Source organism: Rhinolophus ferrumequinum, chromosome 22 (genome assembly GCF_004115265.2).
Source record: "Rhinolophus ferrumequinum isolate MPI-CBG mRhiFer1 chromosome 22, mRhiFer1_v1.p, whole genome shotgun sequence".
NCBI classification, from domain to species: Eukaryota; Metazoa; Chordata; class Mammalia; order Chiroptera; family Rhinolophidae; genus Rhinolophus; species Rhinolophus ferrumequinum.
Window position 1 is genome coordinate 14,576,712 of NC_046305.1, and position 18,348 is coordinate 14,595,059.

Genomic DNA, 18,348 nt, shown 5'->3' on the forward strand with positions numbered 1-18,348 from the left:
AAAAATTGCAGTCCGTCTAAATTGAGAAAAAAAGGGGGATCTTCTGTTTCTGAGTTTAGTCGGGTTTTTTTACTCTCCGGTCAATGGGCAAGTGATTTTTTTTTTTTTTTAAGACTTCTGTAATTCTCTTGTTATGTGTTACATAAGCAAATCAGTCCGTTTAAGTACATAATAGGAAAATATTTTCTGAAGTGTAATTTTTCTTAATATCATTTCTTCACAGGTTATTTTGTCCACAAATATTGCTGAGACGAGCATTACCATAAATGATGTTGTTTATGTCATTGACTCTTGCAAGTAAGTTCCCAGGGAACCTATTTGCCTAGAATAATTCTTTAGAATGTACCGTGTAGTATCTCGTATTAGCTTACACCTTATTTTTAAATCCCTGTGTTATCATCACAATTACTGTACGTCTTTTACTGGGTTACAGGCTAATTAATAATTTCTCTTGGTGTTGATCATAAGATTTGACAGTGCCCACTTTAGGGAATGGTGAACAGCATGCAGCTGCTTTGGTCATTTAGTGCTAGCTGCCTATGTGTAACATTGAAGGGCTCGGGTTGCCTCGGGGTTCAGAGGACCATGCTGGCACTGCTTGGTGAGGTCTGGGAAGTGCCACACATTCCAGCACGTAATCTTTAGATCATCGATAGCATAGGGAACCGAAAAGCTCAACTAAACTAAGGAATAGAGTTGGCTTGAATAATTGTCACTTATATTTATGTGCCATATCCTGTTTAAATGCTTTACATTGATGAATTCACTTGATGTTTATAAATAAAGATCATATGAGGCAGTACTATACTCATTTTGAGATGAGGAAAATGAGGCTCAGAGCAGGTTAGTAACTTAGCCAAGATCATCCGGCTGGTAAATGGCACATATGTATTACATGGCCTTCTGATAAGTTCACAGGCGAGTACAGAGTCAAATTCTTACTGGTGCTGTTCACAAGCAGACATTAGAGTAGGCGTGGCTGTCTGGAAATCATCCACCACTTTGTGGAAATATAACAGTTACGTGTTGGTAGTACCTGTGAGTCTTGGATTAACCAGTCTCTCCTACGCAGGCAGAAAGTGAAGCTGTTCACTGCTCACAACAATATGACCAACTATGCTACAGTGTGGGCGTCCAAAACAAACCTGGAGCAGCGGAAAGGACGAGCTGGCCGCGTGCGGCCTGGATTCTGCTTTTACCTCTGTAGCCGAGCTCGTTTTGAGAAGTAAGATCAATTCTGGAATAAAGATTGAAGTTTTCTTTTCTTAATCCTTTGCACACCTCTTCTCTCTCTGCCCTGCCTTGAACTTAATGAACTCAGTGCATGAATGCCTCCAGTTGAGTGTATTGGAGGAAGCTTAGCTTGGTGGACAAGATGGTGGTAAGAAGGAAAACTCAGAAGTTTTCGATGATGGCATGTTTGATACCGGTTTACTGTTTACTGATAACCTTTCAGTTTTATTTATTTTTATTAATAATTTTTAAATTACAGTTGGCATTCACTTTTATATTAGTTTCAGGTGTACACCATGGTGATTAGACATTTACATAATTTATGACATTATCCCCCAATTAGGTACTCAACTGGCACTATACATACTTATTATAATATTATTAACTATGTTCCCTATGTTGTACTTTACATTTCTGTGACTATTTTGTAACTGTATCAACTTTTACTTCTTAATCCCTTTACCCAATAGCCTTTTAAAAGGAGAATATATGGACATTATTTTGACTCCACGTAGCTTTATCACTTTAGGATTACTAATATTTATGGAATGGTTAACTTTCTGGAAAATGTCAGAATAATATTTTGTATTTATAAAATATTTCTTTTTTTTCATTGTTAGCACATCACCTGTCTCACGTGATCCTCATGTGCTTGAGAAATAGAGGGCACCGTGATCGAAAAATGCAGTGAATGTTTAAATAAAAACATTTATTACAGTAAAAGACAATTGCCATTAATCCCCCTCAAAATACTCCCCCGCACTTTGAACACACTTATCCCATCCTTCTTGCCACTTTCTGAAGCAGTCTGGAAGTCCTCTTTCGTGAGTGTCTTTACTTCATCCTCCATCATGACAACGCTCTGACACACATCTCTTCTGGTAGAGTAGTTTCTGTCAAATAAAAACATTATGGTGTGTCCTCATCTACTTTATGCACTGGATCTGGCACTGTGCAACTTCTGGCTCTTTCCCAAAGTCAAAATGACCACGAAAGAAACATGTTTTGAATCGATTCAGGACATCGAGGCAGTCAGGACAGCGCAACTAAAGACAACAAAAGCTAAAGACACAAAAGAGGACTCCCAGAACTGCTTCGGAAAGTGGCAAGAATGATGGGGAAAGTGTGTCCTAAGCACGGGGGAGTATTTTGAGAGGGATTAATGCAATGTGTCTTTTATTGTAATACATTTTTTAAAATTTAAACATTTACTATATTTTTTTATCACACCTCATGCTTAAAAAAGGAAACTAAAGCTTAAGAAATTTAGTTGACTTCTCCAGGACGGAAGCCCAAGTCTGTTAATACAATGTCCATTTCCATTTGTACTACACGGCCTTTGGGAGAATGTTTGTGGATGGGGGAACTATGGGTTAAAAAAAAGCCTTGTCTCTCTGAATTACAGATTTAAGATAGGTATTTAGTTGTATGTTTCTGGAGATCCATGTGGTGTCCATTAGGTTCAACCAGTTGTTAATAAAGGTAGAGTTAGGGGTTTTGTGTGTGTTTAAAGTTAGATTGACCCTTGAACTGAAGCAACAAGTACTGTACTCTGACATCTTAGAGGAAAGCATTTTCTCTGTAGGATGAGGAATAGATGTGCTATGTACATTTATATAAACCTGATTTAAGCTGACTTAAGTCTTGCCAACAGTGTTGGAATCACCTGTAAATGGTTCCCATGAATCTTCATCATGAATAGTTTATAGGGAATAAGCCTGAATTAGAAGTGTAGAGACCTGGATTTTAATACTGTTGTGCCTAATATATTGCATACTCTTAAACATTTACACCCTTTAGGCTTGTCATTCTATAAAATGAGACTAAGTTACCATTCTGTGTCTTTTGTAAAAGATAGTGTACTACCTAGCCCATAGGATTAAATGAGTTACTAATGGAAAGTACTGAGAATATTTTGACACATAGTAAGCTCTCTGTAAATGTTAGCTATTATCATTTAGTATTAATTTATAATAACAGCTTTTATTATTAAAATTTTAAAGGGTTAGATAACCTGTATAATTCTTTCCAGTGGTACTAGAATTATATGGACTAGGAAAGGAAGAGCTTGTAGGGAAATGTTAGTATTACCATATTTTGCTGTGTATAATGTTCTCCTGTGTATAATGCGCACCCACGTTTTTGGCCCAAACTTTCAGGGAAATTCGTTTTAATTTTTTAATTCAAATTTTTGTTTGTTTATATTTAGGTACTTTTTGTATTATAAAGGAATTTAAGCATTTTTAACATGTTATGGTGCAAGAAATTTTATGTAACAAATAATTACAGAACACAAGAACAGGTACAAGGTACAAGAAATTTTATGTACTGGTAACAAATTTACAACATTTATGCATCATAGAAGGTCAGGAACTCTTCGTTGTTGCAAGTTGGTCATAAGTTATCAAAACTGATTATCGTGTTCCAGGGCATTATTTTGCATATGGATATTGTTATTGATTTCTAGAGTTACACTTTTACTCATAAGCGTGAGTAAAAGAATTAAAAACATTTATGTAGACATGGAATTAGTACTACCCATGTATAAGGCGCATCCTTGTTCCCCCCCACAGATTTGGGCAAAAAAGTTATACATGGCAAAACACAGCGTCTCCCACAAAAGGCCTTGCGACCGTTTTTATTTTAGCACGTGTTTCTCAGCAGGGGAGACCTGAGGAAGCCATAGGTGCGGGTAATAACATTAGGGATTTGGGATAATTTTTTAATTCTCTTCCACTCCCTAGCTAAAAATGCCATCAACCTGTAAGTGTAGTCATAAGCCCCTCTGCTCAACCGGTTAAGAGGGTCTTGTTCAGAGAGTTTTTGCAGTAAATATCAAATGTTCCTTGATAATTGTAAAAGGATGAGGAAAGAGTAGCCCTGTATCTGATTCTCTGCAAAGATTTTATTAAACACGTGTATATATAAGGGAGGATGTTCATTTTATGCTTGTTTTCTCTTAGACTCGAAACGCACATGACACCAGAAATGTTCCGAACACCATTGCATGAAATTGCTTTGAGCATAAAACTTCTGCGTCTGGGAGGAATTGGCCAATTCTTGGCCAAGGCAATTGAACCTCCACCTTTGGATGCTGTGATTGAAGCAGAGCATACTCTTCGAGGTACCTACAAATGCAGACCTACGTGGCACATTTTAATGATACCATCTGCCGTGTCCTGGCAAATAACACTTAACAAATCAAGAAGATAAAATCCACAGGGCTGTGATGCTAAGGCTTCCAGCATAATCTTATGTACTTAGTATGGTTAGTAATACAGAATGAGCAATAAGAGGAAAGAAAGAGCTAATGTGAGTCTTATTTTGGAAAAAGATAAAGAAAAGGCAAGATGTTATCTTGTAACCAGTATTAACAGTCAGAACATGAGAACATGAATTACTCATGATACCAACAATATTTTATGTACATTTGTTAGAACACCTATTTTTTCTAATTACACTTAAGATTGAAGCGGCGTAGTATAAGGGCATTGGAGCCATGGGATCTGGATTTGAATTTTGAATCTAGTTCTCATCAACAGGTGGTATCAGACTTGTGGCACATAGGTATTTAGGCTGCTATTAATCATTATTACCGTATTTATAGACTTTGGACTGTGTTCCCTTTTACAGCCTACAAGGCCTAATGCTAGTGCCGTCTTCATATTACCGTGTTTCCCCGAAAATAAGACCGGGTATTATATATATTAATGTTTGCTCCAAAAGATGCATTAGGGCTTATGTTCAGGGGATGTCACCCTGAAAAATCATACTAGGGCTTATCTTTTGGTTAGGTCTTATTTTCGGGGAAACATGGTAGATACTCCAGAATTTGGTGGTGGTCTATTTTTGAGTGAAGACAATTGTTGGCTGTAGGCATGGTGCTGGCAGTTGATGTGAGAAATGATGAAAGCTGAAGTACACTATCTTAATTAGCCTTAATCTATAAAGAAATGTTTCATCTTTGCATAGGTTAAAGGGGTGTTCATTACTGTTTTTGCTCACAAAGAAATATCTTCCCACAGAGCTTGATGCACTAGATTCCAATGATGAGTTGACCCCTCTGGGACGAATTCTGGCTAAACTTCCCATTGAGCCTCGTCTTGGCAAAATGATGATCATGGGGTGTATTTTCTAGTAAGTGCTTTATTTTATTGCAGATAGTTAAACGCTAGAAATAGTTGCAGAGTCGTATCCCTCTTCCCATAGAAACAGGATGGGCTCAGAAGAAAAAACTAAACAGTCATAAGTAGGGAAGTGGCATGGTTTAGAGAGAGAAAGTATGAAATGAGAAGAACCAGCAGTTCCAGTAGATGGACACCTGGGCCCTCCTTGTTGGGGGAGAGAGTAGAGCGCAGATTTCTCAGAAGTACCATTCCTTTCAGTAGTTGTCCTTGAAGGAAAATAGCATTGGGAAAATAGGTATATATAAGAGATTTGGTAAGATGGTGAAGAAGGAATAGGAAAGGAAAAATACACACCACTTGGTCATAATTTATGGTAAATAACGTATCCATTAATACCATACATTAATACCAGTTTTTTCCATTTCTGCTTCTGGAGAGAGCAACTGTAAAGTTCTTTGTTAAGCTAATTTCAGTGCTAATAAAGCAGCATGATAGCCAGTAAATTTGCTAACCCACAGTTGACAATACTGCCGAAGCTGCTGGAACAAGAATGTGATTTAGACTTAATTTTCCTGTCTCTGTTTCAGTGTGGGAGATGCTCTCTGTACCATCTCTGCTGCCACCTGCTTTCCGGAGCCTTTCATCAGTGAAGGAAAGCGACTGGGTTATGTCCATCGAAATTTTGCTGGAAACAGATTTTCTGATCATGTGGCCCTTTTATCAGTATTTCAAGCTTGGGATGATGCTAGGTATAAGTTTGAAAGAGGACGGTTGTAAGATTTGGGTGAACTGTTTAGTTTCTAATCTGTTTTCTAGTTCTCTGGGCTTTGAGAATGACTCTTATACCTATTTATTTTAGAATGGGTGGCGAAGAAGCAGAGATACGTTTTTGTGAGCACAAAAGACTCAATATGTCTACACTAAGAATGACCTGGGAAGCCAAAGTGCAGCTCAAAGAGATTCTGATCAATTCTGGATTTCCAGAAGGTAAGACTCTTACATTCTTAAGATGTATCTGAAGGGCCATTACTGTAGAACACACATGGAGTATAAGCTTAGCTTCAAACTTGGAGACCCTGTGCTTTTCCTATGTTCCCAGGTACTAGTTCTTTGAACGATGATGGTAACCGCGTTTTCACATTCATTTGGTCTTTTAAAAAAGGAAGAAAAAGGTTATGGTGCTCACATTATAATGTAGTACATACAGATGATAATAGATGTTTTAAAAATGGTGCTACTTTGGGAGTTTTTTAAAAATCTTTTGTGAAGAGCACTGGTGTAGCTTTCAGCACCCTGAGAGTGAGTAGGTTGGTTGAATAACCTCAAATTGTGGCCTGTGAAGTTAATTTACCAGTCTGCCCAGGTGTTCCGTTTTAGACGTGAAATAAACGGCCACGTTACATTTTCAGTGGCTTTAATGAAGGTTTTAGTGTGTGGACAGTTACAGAGGACTTTATGACATGTGATGTAGAAACAGTAATCCAGCTGTTCATCTCTTGGTATGCAGTTTAGCTATTATACCTTCCTTCGCCAACTAGATTAAAAGACACGGTTACTTCCTAAAACATTGAGAACAAGAACGCATAACCAAAAGTAGGACCTATTGTGATAGAAAGAAGGTAGATGGGCAGGATGGTAGATTTTAAAAGGATATGATCAAAATAACTAAACAAAGTAGTTCTCTTCTGTTTTAAACTGACGAAATTTGTAATTTTTCAAATTAAGATCAAAGGAAAAGGGAAAGAGCCTTTTTTGTATGATAGAAGCTTCACAATACTTCTGAGATGCAGATACTATTACCCTATTTGATAAACGAGGAAAGTGGCACAAAAGTTTAAATTACTTGTACAAAACTCATTCAGTTAGGAGGTTTTAGACCAGAGTTGAGGTTTGTCTAGAACAAACTATATCCATGCTTTTAACACTTCACCATCACACTTTCCAAATGATGATGGAGTACTCAGAGCAGAGTCTGGGTGAAAACATTAGGCTTTGTTGCATTGGGTTCCCCTTGGATCGTCACTCCATCTTCTCTAGAAGGAACAGCTAGTTAAGAACTGCAGGTAGAGTATTTTGACTGTGGTCCTGTCAGTCTAACTCTTATTCTGAGAATAGATAGATTAATTGGGGACTTTTTTAAGTAATCATTCCAAGCTTATGTCATGGTTGAGTCTGTAAGAGAATACAGACATTTTAGTTATTGTGAAGACTCAGCCAAGTTTCTCCTTGAACTTAATCTGGGTATAAGAGTTCTGCGAAGAGATGCTAAGTTAGGCAGGGTATTTGAAAAAAGAAGGTGGGAGAGAAGTCAGTTCTAATCCTTTTAAATAGTTTACATGCAAAGGGAAGATTAGCCAGATAACTGATTTTTTTTCACCCTGTTCCTCTTAACAGATTGTTTGTTGACACAAGTGTTTACTAACATCGGACCAGATAATAATTTAGATGTTGTTATCTCTCTTCTGGCCTTTGGTGTGTACCCCAATGTGTGCTACCACAAGGAAAAGAGAAAGATCCTCACCACTGAAGGGCGCAACGCACTTATCCACAAGTCATCTGTTAATTGTCCTTTCAGCAGCCAGGACACGAACTACCCATCTCCCTTCTTTGTATTTGGTGAAAAGGTAAGAAAAGATTAATTTAGAAAAGCTTACGTTGAAAATTAAAATTGTCTTTACTCACTAATGTGCAGTGGGAACATGAGTTTTAATTTTCAGAGCATACTCCATCATCATTATGTGACCATTGATTGGCAGTTGGAATGTCAACTCTTCCTCTTTCTCCGTCTGCAGATTCGAACCCGGGCCATCTCTGCTAAAGGCATGACTTTAGTCACCCCCTTGCAGCTGCTTCTCTTTGCCTCCAAGAAAGTCCAGTCTGATGGGCAGATGGTGCTTATAGATGACTGGTATGGATTTTCAGATGTGAACTCCAAAATGAGTTCTTAGAATTGAACTGTGATGAAATTTCACAGCTGATCGAACTTAATTTGTGAAACAAACATGGCAAAATTTGGTGGCACAGTGAAGTGCTTTATAACATTGTATTTTCTTGGAAAGTAGTACATCTTTTATTTATTTTAAGTGTGTTTTTCCAGGACCCATCAGCTTCAAGTCAAGTAGTTGTTTCAATCTAGTTGTAGAGGATGCAGCTCGCACTGGCCCTTGCGGGGATCGAACCGGCAACCTTGTTGTTAAGGGCACCTTGCTCTAACCAACTGAGCTAACCAGCTGTCCCCCTAAAGTAGTACATCTTGGTTGTATGGTTCATACTTTGTAGGTAGTCTTAAATCAACTGTACCAATAGAAGCAAATGCATTAGGCTTCTATCACCATGAATACTGCACTAAGAATTAGAATCAATGGGAGCTTGGCCACCCCTTTCATGTCCTCTGTGTTTTGCTTAGAGATTAAAAGTAAGCATAGCATATAGTAAGCACTTGGCACAAATGGGATGGAGCTTAGTAACAGTGGGCTCAGTCATAGTCTTGAAAACTAAAAAATCGCCAATAATCTGAGTCTCTTATTCTTTTATTGGAGGCTGAGTGCACTGTATTTCTAACAGTATTTTGCTTGATAAACTTGGTGCTTTACAACTCCTGCCAATAGGTAGCAGTGAATTTTAAGACATTAGCATAGGTTATTGTTATTTTTCATACCTGTGTTTGCCTAAGCCTGGGGCCATTACAGTAATTGAAAGAATTGGCACTTGGTAAGAAGTTAAATTTATTCCATCACTTGCCAGGTGTGAAATTGGGAGACAGTAGTCTCTTTGTGCACCCCCTCTCATTTTTTATCATTTTCCTCTCTTTTAGGATCAAATTGCAAATATCTCATGAAGCTGCTGCCTGTATCACTGCTCTCCGGGCAGCCCTGGAGGCTCTGGTTGTTGAAGTAACCAAACAGCCTGATATCATCAGCCAGCTGGACCCCGTGAATGAACGTATGCTGAACACCGTCCGCCAGATCTCTAGGCCATCCGCTGCTGGCATCAACCTCATGACGGGCAGTACACGGTGAGTAGCACAGTAACTGCGCTCGGAACTCAGCAGAGGACAGTACTCCGAGGCGGACCTCACGGCCGCAGTTAGTTGATAGAGGCCCTGTTATTTAAGTTAAAATTCTAGATGAACACTGAATGCGGAATTTAATTCTGCTTAACACACTCAGAATAAGAATAAGGATGTTTATTTTTGTCTCAGGGTCAGTAATCTCTTATATCAGTGCATGTTAGAGATAGAAAGGGACCTAAAAAATATATACAGGAATATTGTTGGTTCAGTTCCAGACCTCTGCAGTAAAGCAATTCATGAATTTGTGGTTTCCTAGTGCATGTAAAAGTAATGTTTACACACTGTACCATAGTCTGGTAAGGGTGCCATAGCATTATGTGTACACAAGCAATGTATATACCTTAATTTTAAAAATATCGCTAAGAAATGCTAGCCATCATCATAGCCTTCAGCGAGTCATAATCTTTATGCCGGTGGAGAGTGTTGCCTTTGATGTGTAAAGAAGTGCAATATCTGCGAAGAGCCATAAAACTGCCTGTATAGAGTCCAGGGTGGGTCACATGACAAAGCAACAGAACCCAAACCGTCCTCTTTCCACAGTATTGTTTTGCCTTCTCCGAAGAACAAATGTTGATGAGGCGTTAAATTGCTGCTTCATCAAATGAAAAGCATCAGGGTTTATCTTAGGGAAACACAAGAACATGGACATCTTAAAGCAGTGTGAAATTTCTCTTAATTCTTAAAATACTTCATTTGCTTCTGTTTTGTTTTACACTTTGTAAGTTTTCTTTGCCTACAACTTTTTATTTGGAAATAGGTGACAGCTACAGAAAACAACAGTGTAGTGAACACCCATATAGTCCCTTAATTGAGGTTCACTGATTTTCAGAATTTAGCGACACTCTTGCTTGCTCATATATGCATGTGTGTTCGTGTGTCCACACACACGGTGCCAAAGAAGTGTATACACATTTTAAGAAAGGGAAAAACTGTATTTAAAATATTAACTCTCAAAATACACTGATAACAAGAGATGAATACAAGTCATGTGTGTACATTTTTTTGGCCCCCCCCCCACCACGCATGTATGTCTATATCTGTAAAACACATACCTAACGATTAGTCATTTGTAATTAAGTGGCAGACATCCATTTTACATCAGTATACTCTAGGTATCGTTTAAGATACCTAGCTACATAAGATACATAGCTACAGCACCACAGTCACACCCCAGAAATTTAAGTATTGTGACACTTGATATGAATAAGGGAACTAGGCCCAGAGAAGTTAGAACTCAAGGTCATACAGCTAGTGAATGGCAAAGCTGGATTTAAACTCAGGCAGCATGGCTCCTGAAATAGTGCTCTCATTTATTACACTACATAGATGACCTTTGAACAACATGGCTTTTAACTGCATGGGTCCACTTATACACGGATTTTTTTCAACAAATATATAGACAGACCTCCCCAAGTTTCTTATCCAAGGATTCAACCAACCATGGATCGAAAACGGTTTTTCTGATCTGCGGTTGGGAATCGCGAATGCAGAGGGCCAACTGCATGCATTGCTCTATGCCATTTTGTGTAAGGGACTTGAGCATCTGTGGATTTTGGGGGTGGGGGTGGAGGGGGTCCTGAAACCAGTCTCCCGTGGATACTGAGGGACGACTGTTTTGGGGGAGTCAGAAGTTATATGTGGACTTTCGACTGCTCGGGGGGTCAGCACCACTAACCCCCACATTGTTCAAGGGTCAGCTGTACTGTGGTGCTCCCAGCAGATCAGATGTATAGAAGAATTATTAAGGAGGAGAATCTTAAAAAAAAAAAAAAAAAGCTTGAAAAAAGTGTCACACACAGATATAAATGCAGTTCTCATAGGTATTAGAAAAGGAGAGATAACTTTTGGCAGGAGAGATGGGGATCAAGGGGGCTTCACATGTAATCTCTGTGAAGGACAAAAGTCTAGAAACCAGAAAGGATGGAATGAATATAAGAACGCGGTTAGGATGTATGAATATGATGGTGGCCTGAATTAATAATAGGGAGAAGTGAGTGGATTAGACAGACGTGCAGGAGCATCAGTAGGAATCGGTGGTGGATTAAAATGGGAGGGGCAGTGCAGTGAAGGAATGGAGACAGACCCCCGCCATGTTCCTGACTTGGACAGCTGCTGAGCTGATGGTGTTAGTCTCTAAGCTGCGTAGGAGAAATGGGTTGTTTGGGGTGTGGGGTGTGTTTACTTGGAGTTGTTGGCCAGACATCTTGATTTCTGCAATTTTTCCTTACTCCTCATTTTCTGTGTTTGCCACATGAAACAGATTCAGGCATAAACAAATTACCCAAAGACATTTTTCAAAAACATTTCATAGTTAGTGCAGGAAAATGTTTGGTGATAAAGATAGAATAATTTGTTGCCAGCTCCAGGAACTTCTTTTTAACATATTATTGCTTTCTTAGAATGCTGTATAGTTGAGCTGAGTGAAGGAGAAGTGTCTTAAAGTTGTAAGGACATACTGCCACAATTGGAGATCTTTTGAGAATGAACCAGAAAGAACTTTAGAAAAACAGATGGTTACAGTGGATGCTTCATCCTGTGTCTGTTTTGGAATAGCAGATTTATTTCACTTCCGTGTGTATCTGTGCAGTTGGCTTCATTCTCTTTATGCATTACATTTTCAAATATGGCTGAATGCTTATATTTTGTGACTAGTTGAGAAGTATCAAGGATGCGATGCTAAAGTGGTGGTTTTGTGCTTTTCGTAGGTATGGAGATGGTCCACGTCCTCCCAAGATGGCCCGGTTTGACAATGGAGGTGGATATAGAAGGGGAGGTTCTAGTTACGGCGGTGGAGGCTATGGCCGAGGCGGCTACAGAGGTGGCCGAGGCTATGGTGGTGGCTCCAACTCCTACTGGGGCGGCTATGGTGGCTACAGAGGAGGCTACAGAGGGGGTGCAGGAGGAGACTACAGAGGGTCCCGTGGAAGAGGCTACAGAGGGGCTGGGGGGTTCGAGCGAGGTGGTGGCAGAAGGGGCTACGGGCAAGGAAGAGGTGCTGGTGGCTACTGAACTTGGTTATGTTGGTACCTGTGCAGAGACAATGAAAATGCATGCCGCCTGTGTTCCCCAGTTGTTTATTTGCTGCCAGTAAGTAAACCCATGTTTTCATCCATTCTGTGGTTCATTGTAGTTTAAGGAAACCAAGCCTATAGATACATTAGTGATTTTGTTTATATTATGTAAAATACAATGATCTATTGTAAAAGTACTACAGTTTGTATTTTTTCTTTAAGGAGTAAAGATTTGCCTTTAAAATTGACTTGGTATTTTCTTGGCTTTAGTTTAATAAAATAGAAAATAAACTATTATACTGAATTCGGGCCATGCAGTTAATTGTAGATCTTACACATTAGAAAAATTTTACAATGTCAGTTACATCTGTTAGTTTGAAAACATCAGAAGAAAACCTACTCGGTTTAAAAGTATACTAAGTACTTATAGTAGTTAGAATAATTAGCCCTGGAATGGAGTTGCTGTTCTTGCAATAAATACTGGCCAGTGCACAGTTCACATGGACCTCTGCACCTAAGTAAGACTTGACCGAGGGCTGAACATTTTGGCTTTTCCCCCAAGCTTTGTCTTTGAAAAATCTAAGACCAAGGTCAGCATTCTCTTTTCTAAGTTAGTTTCCAGTGTAAAACTCAAAAATTAATTTTCATTAATTAATTAGAATTAGAAATTAATCCACAGAATGCAGGTAAGTTTTACCAATGCATAAAGTTTATTTGATAAATATCTACATTAACATACGTGTACTTCAAAGGATATTTGTAAGCTACTTTATTTCAGTAGAGATATTTATGCATTTACAACACCACAGTTTCCAGTGTATTTTCACACATTTCTCAGTTGAGAAATCGCACAATACAGTAGAGATTACAAGGTTTTGGATTAGACAGAACTGGGCTCACATCATTGAACTGCTTTCTGACACGTGGGTGATCTTGGGCAAGTTCTGTTTTGCTTTAGTGTCCTTTTCAAAATCCTCTTCTTCTGCACATTCTTCAGATCACCTTCAGCAGTTACTGTCCATAAGCTGATGGCTCCTATCTATTGACAGACTCTCAAATTTGTATCTCCAACTGAGATTTCCTTTCTGAGCATTAGACTACTTAGAATAGTATAAACTCTACTTACTAGACATACATTTTTGCTTAGATATCCCACTGAAATAAACAACAGTACAGATGCCCCCTGAGCAATGCAGAGGTTAGGGGCGCTGAACCTCTCCCCCTGCACGCACACACACACACACACAGTAAGAAATCCATATATAACTTGACTCCCCCAACAGTCTTCCCTCAGTATCCATGGGGAGTGGGTTCTAGGATTAACCCCCCACCACCACCATCTCCCCCGCAGATCCTCAGGTGCTCAAGTCCCTTACACAACAGGACATACAACAATGCATACAGTCGGCCCTTGCATCCACAGAAGTACGGTCATGGATGGTTGAATCTGGGTGCAAAACCTGAGGATGCAGAGGGCTGGCTGTGTAGTTATCGGAAAAAATCTGTAAAAGTGAACTTGCGCAATTCATACTGTGTTGCTGGAGAGTCAACTGTACTTCCAAACTGAAGAAAACCCCCTCACTCACCCTGTGCCCTATGGTCGGTTTCCTGCTTTTATCACAGGAGTTTCAGCTACTTAATTGCCAGAGCCATATAACCACATCTAGTCAATTCTGTCAAAACACCTGCCTGTTGTGCTTTTGTAAAGCAACTGCAGAGATTCTGTTCAGGGTGTTATTAACTTGGATGTACAATGATGCAATAACCTCTTAACAGATCTGCCCTGCAGGAAGCCTATGGATCTGCAGTCTTCACACTGCAGCTAGTCAACCTTCCGGTCCAGGCCTCACTACCACCCCCTGCTGGCCTAAACCCTTCAGGGGACAGGCCACGCTCCTTGGCCCCTCACTCCTGCTCTGTGCTGGGGTCCACTCAACAGCCATACTAAACAGACTTCTGACATGTCAGTGGACCATGCTTTCTCTTGCCCTTTGCACGTGTGAAAACTCCCATAAAAGGTATAAATTCAGTAATCCCTCACTTAACCAGTACTCATCCCTCCCAACAGCTTTAACTAGGATGAGGAATCAAAAACGGCCAAAAGCGATGTCAGATTACAGTCTCTTAACACTTTGAGGAACCCCTCAGGCATAGTTCTAATAGTGTTCCGGTGTTCAGCTAAAAAGCTACGAAATCCCAGTGCAGACTTCCAGAACCCTTTACTCTGTTCAGCTCCCTCCTCTGTGTTCACAAATGTTAGCTGCCGTCCTCAATCTCCAGTCTGTCTCCAGTTCAGCGAGACTGCGCTGCTTCATTCTTTCTCTGCCATGATCCAGAAAGTGGCTCCACACAGAAAGTCAGGGTGATCTTAGGGCTCATCTCATGTTTCCCTTATTTTGGGGGATCACAGGTTCTACATTGCCTGTTGTCCAGTGTCTCAGAGCTGTTGATTCATACACATACACACAGCACACACATCTATAGCGAAAGGTGTCCAGTTGCTGCTTATCACCACTCCTCTCACCACACACACATTGGGATTTGGGGGTGTAGTGCGAGTTGGCCCTGACAAAACTGGGTCTGTTCCTCTAGAAATTTCAGGCTGGGAGAAAGACCTGACTTTGCACCTTTGGCAGCTTGCATACTTGGCATCTTTGCCGTGTGCTTCTACACTTGAGGGTTGTAGCAGTGACAGCAGCTTTCTTTGGGGCTGGGAGTGATGTGGAAGGGAATTGTCAATTTACTTTGGGTCCAGATTGATGCTTAAAAGTTGCGGGGAATAAGCTGGTCTGCTGGTTCCGGGAATCCAGGCTGCCGAGCATTCTGTGTGCGAGCGTATATTATATTGGCACAGTGTCCTGGAGCTACGATTTGATGGGCTCTCTTGTGCTGTGAAACTGCACATAAAATTCTGGACATCACCTGTGCCAGTGGAACGGACCAGGAGAATATGAGCAGTTGTGTACGCTTAGGGCCAGCACAGACAACTTGCTAGATGTGGACGTCAGTGGTGGCCTCACACATAGTCAAATGCCAGTTTTCCTTCCTAATCTAGAGGCAGAATTGGAATGGGAGGGTAGTAAAGAACACCAGAAATGGAATTGTGGATTGGACTGGAACTGATTTGTGGATTTTGGTTTTGACTGGTAAAAAGCTTCCTGAGTTCCACTGGATTCACCTGAAAGGTTTGAATTGGCCTGAAAACAGGACACTTACAGAAAGTATGTTTGTGTTCCTTTGGTATTTGTGGACCAGCCTCTTGCATGTAGTATAAAAAGATTTCTGAATCATAGGGAAAATTTACTATTGAAGCGTTCAAAGTTAACTGATTGAGGTCACCTGAATTTATCAGACTACTTGAGTGATCATTTAGCTTTTGAGGAAAAAATCTACTTCCTGGGAATTAGAATGACCAACTGTCCTAGTTTGCCTAGTTTCCTGAGACTCAGGAAGTGCTAAGACTGGGAAGGTGAGTTGGTCATCCTCGGAATAATCTCAATGGCAAATCTTTTAGGAATTTCCAGGCTTTGAAATTAGTATTTCTTTCAAACCTAGAAATAGAAAGATAAAGGCTACAAAAGGAAGTAGCTACATAATCTTAACTGGTTAACCAATATAATACTTTCCATGTTAACCTATAAAAAAGTAAAAAAAAAAAGTTACAAAGTTACACTTAGTTATTTTTTATAGTTTAGTCATTTTACTTATTCACATGATTGAAAATTTGTAGCTCTTTTAAAAATAATAGGAAGCGCAATAGGATTAGGTTAACCTGCAGATCTAAATGTTTTGGCATTAGTAATTGTCCTAAACATTTCCAAATTAACCTAGTATTCCAATGATACTAAACAATGGCTTTAAATTTTAATTGGTAAATATATGTTCATCTTCCTTACACCACTACAAAATCTGAAAAAGATCAAATTACCAAAATATGTATAATGGCATAATGTTTAGTATTAAAATATTAATAAGATACAAAGTTGCCTGTGTTTTCTATAGAACAAACCAGTATTCTGTGAAAAACACATTTTGTTAAAAAACCGGCTTTAGGCTTCAGTTGAAAAATAAAGAAGATGTAAAAGGGAACTTAAATATTACCTAGTTCAGTTGTCTTAAGCTTTTGGGGGCTGAGAGGCTCCTTTGAGAACACAATGAAAGCTATGGACTCTCCACCGAAAGGCATGTACACAGTTCTTTAATTAAAATGTCGTGTAGTTCAGACTCTCGGAACCTGCAACACCTGATTTGGGTCCGTCACTGAAAGTAGAGCATACTGATTTCTCATTGTTCACTTCACTGCTTTCCGGTTCTCACTTGAATCTGTAAGGTAACACGCGTGCCCTTTCCGACGCGGGGGTCTCACAGAATGGCAGCTTGCTCCCGTGATCACAGCGCCTTCTCTGCCTTGTGCTGCGGGGTGCCTTTCAGTCTTTGGTTGTGGCTACCTGCCACCTTCACTGCTTCTACTTCATGAACTGAGAAGAGGCGCTAGCGTCACGGTCCCCACACTTCTCTTCAATTGAGGCGCTACCCTAGCAGCTAGTGGCAAGGCCGTGAAACAAAGGAGAGCTCCACTCCCCCTGCCAGTCCCTTAGGAAAGGCAGCAGGGGTTCTAATGTGTCCCTTTCCTTCCACACCAAGGCTATTCTTCTAACCTCGATTTGTGGTCTTCACCTCTAGAATCCTAATGTTTCCATCCCCAGCAACTGTGAAGAAATGTCCTTAAATGTCCTGGATTGACAAGCTCATTCTTTTGCATAGACAGAGACCCTTAGTAGCATTCTTTTAAAACTAACAGTTATTACTTGCAATGCAAAGTACAGTGTCGGATGTAATGCTTTCTTAGACTCAGTGCCTGTACTCCAAGAAATTTAGTCTAGTAGGAAAGCCAGCTATGTGCACAAATGAGAAGGATGGAGCAGAAATACGGAACCATCTCCTTTAGGTTAATCTCTCTTAAATGTATGCAAGCTATGCAATGGATAGGTGGTCTTGGTGGAAGAAACTTAAATCCCTTTTGAGGAGTAGAATTAGGATTTGTGTTCCCTTAACCTGGAAAATTGGTTAAGGTAAGTGGTAGGCAGAATAATGCACCCCCCACCCCCCAAAGATATCCACATCCTAATCCCCAGAACCTGTGAATACGTGTGTGGCACAAGGGACCCTGCAGGTGTCACTAAAGTTAAGGACTTTGAGATGGGGAAATTATCCTGGATTATCCAGGTAGGTTCGTTCTAATGTGAGTCCTTAAGCGGAAGAGGGAGACAAAAGAGTGGGTCAGGGAGATGAGACTGAAGAGGAGGCAGAAGAAATTCAGAGCAGGAAAGGGACTCAATCCATTGTTGCTGGCTTTGAAGATGGAGGAAGGAGGCCATAACCCAAGGAATGCAGTTGGCTTCTAGAAGCTGAGAACAGCCCTCAGCTGACAACCATCAAGGAAGCAGATCTGTCCTACAACTGCAAGGAACTGAGTTCTGTCAAGATCCAAATGAGCAAGAAAATAAATCCTCCCCTAGAGAATCCAAAAAGGAACAAATAGCCCTGGCAACATAGTGATTTTAGCCCACTGGGACCCATGTCAGACTTCAGCCTACAGAAATGTGAGGTAAGTTAGTGGTGTTGAAGCCTCTAAATTTGTGGCAGTTTGTTATAACGGAGGTGAAGAGGAGTGGGAAGGTTGAGGAGAGAGATAAATTTATGAAAGATCAAATTTCTTAGAAAATCTTGTGCTTTGTGCATGCTTTAGGAATATGAGAATAGGAAAAAACTATGCCTGGAGTGGGCCTGGAAAAGAGAAATTGGTTGAAAACCAATGGCAGCAACAGAAAGGAGGAGGATGACTAAAGAGTGAGAAGTTTGCTCTCGCAAGGCTATTGCTCTTTCTGCTCACTCTCAAAACATC

General features: G+C 40.1%; 1 protein-coding gene across 2 annotated transcripts in view; it reads left to right on the top strand.

Annotated features, from left to right (window-relative positions):
- DHX9 (DExH-box helicase 9) overlaps nucleotides 1-12,743 on the top strand; it is a 45,935-nt gene extending 33,192 nt beyond the window's left edge. For both annotated transcript variants that reach the window (XM_033093143.1, XM_033093144.1), the window contains exons 19-28: nucleotides 224-297; nucleotides 1,073-1,225; nucleotides 4,197-4,357; nucleotides 5,259-5,370; nucleotides 5,948-6,109; nucleotides 6,220-6,347; nucleotides 7,755-7,984; nucleotides 8,153-8,268; nucleotides 9,175-9,375; nucleotides 12,138-12,743. In XM_033093143.1, the coding sequence (XP_032949034.1) occupies nucleotides 224-297; nucleotides 1,073-1,225; nucleotides 4,197-4,357; nucleotides 5,259-5,370; nucleotides 5,948-6,109; nucleotides 6,220-6,347; nucleotides 7,755-7,984; nucleotides 8,153-8,268; nucleotides 9,175-9,375; nucleotides 12,138-12,441 (1,641 nt within the window). In that variant the 3' untranslated portion in view covers nucleotides 12,442-12,743. The remainder of the gene's footprint in view (nucleotides 1-223; nucleotides 298-1,072; nucleotides 1,226-4,196; nucleotides 4,358-5,258; nucleotides 5,371-5,947; nucleotides 6,110-6,219; nucleotides 6,348-7,754; nucleotides 7,985-8,152; nucleotides 8,269-9,174; nucleotides 9,376-12,137) is intronic.
- The last annotated feature ends 5,605 nt before the right edge of the window (nucleotides 12,744-18,348 follow it).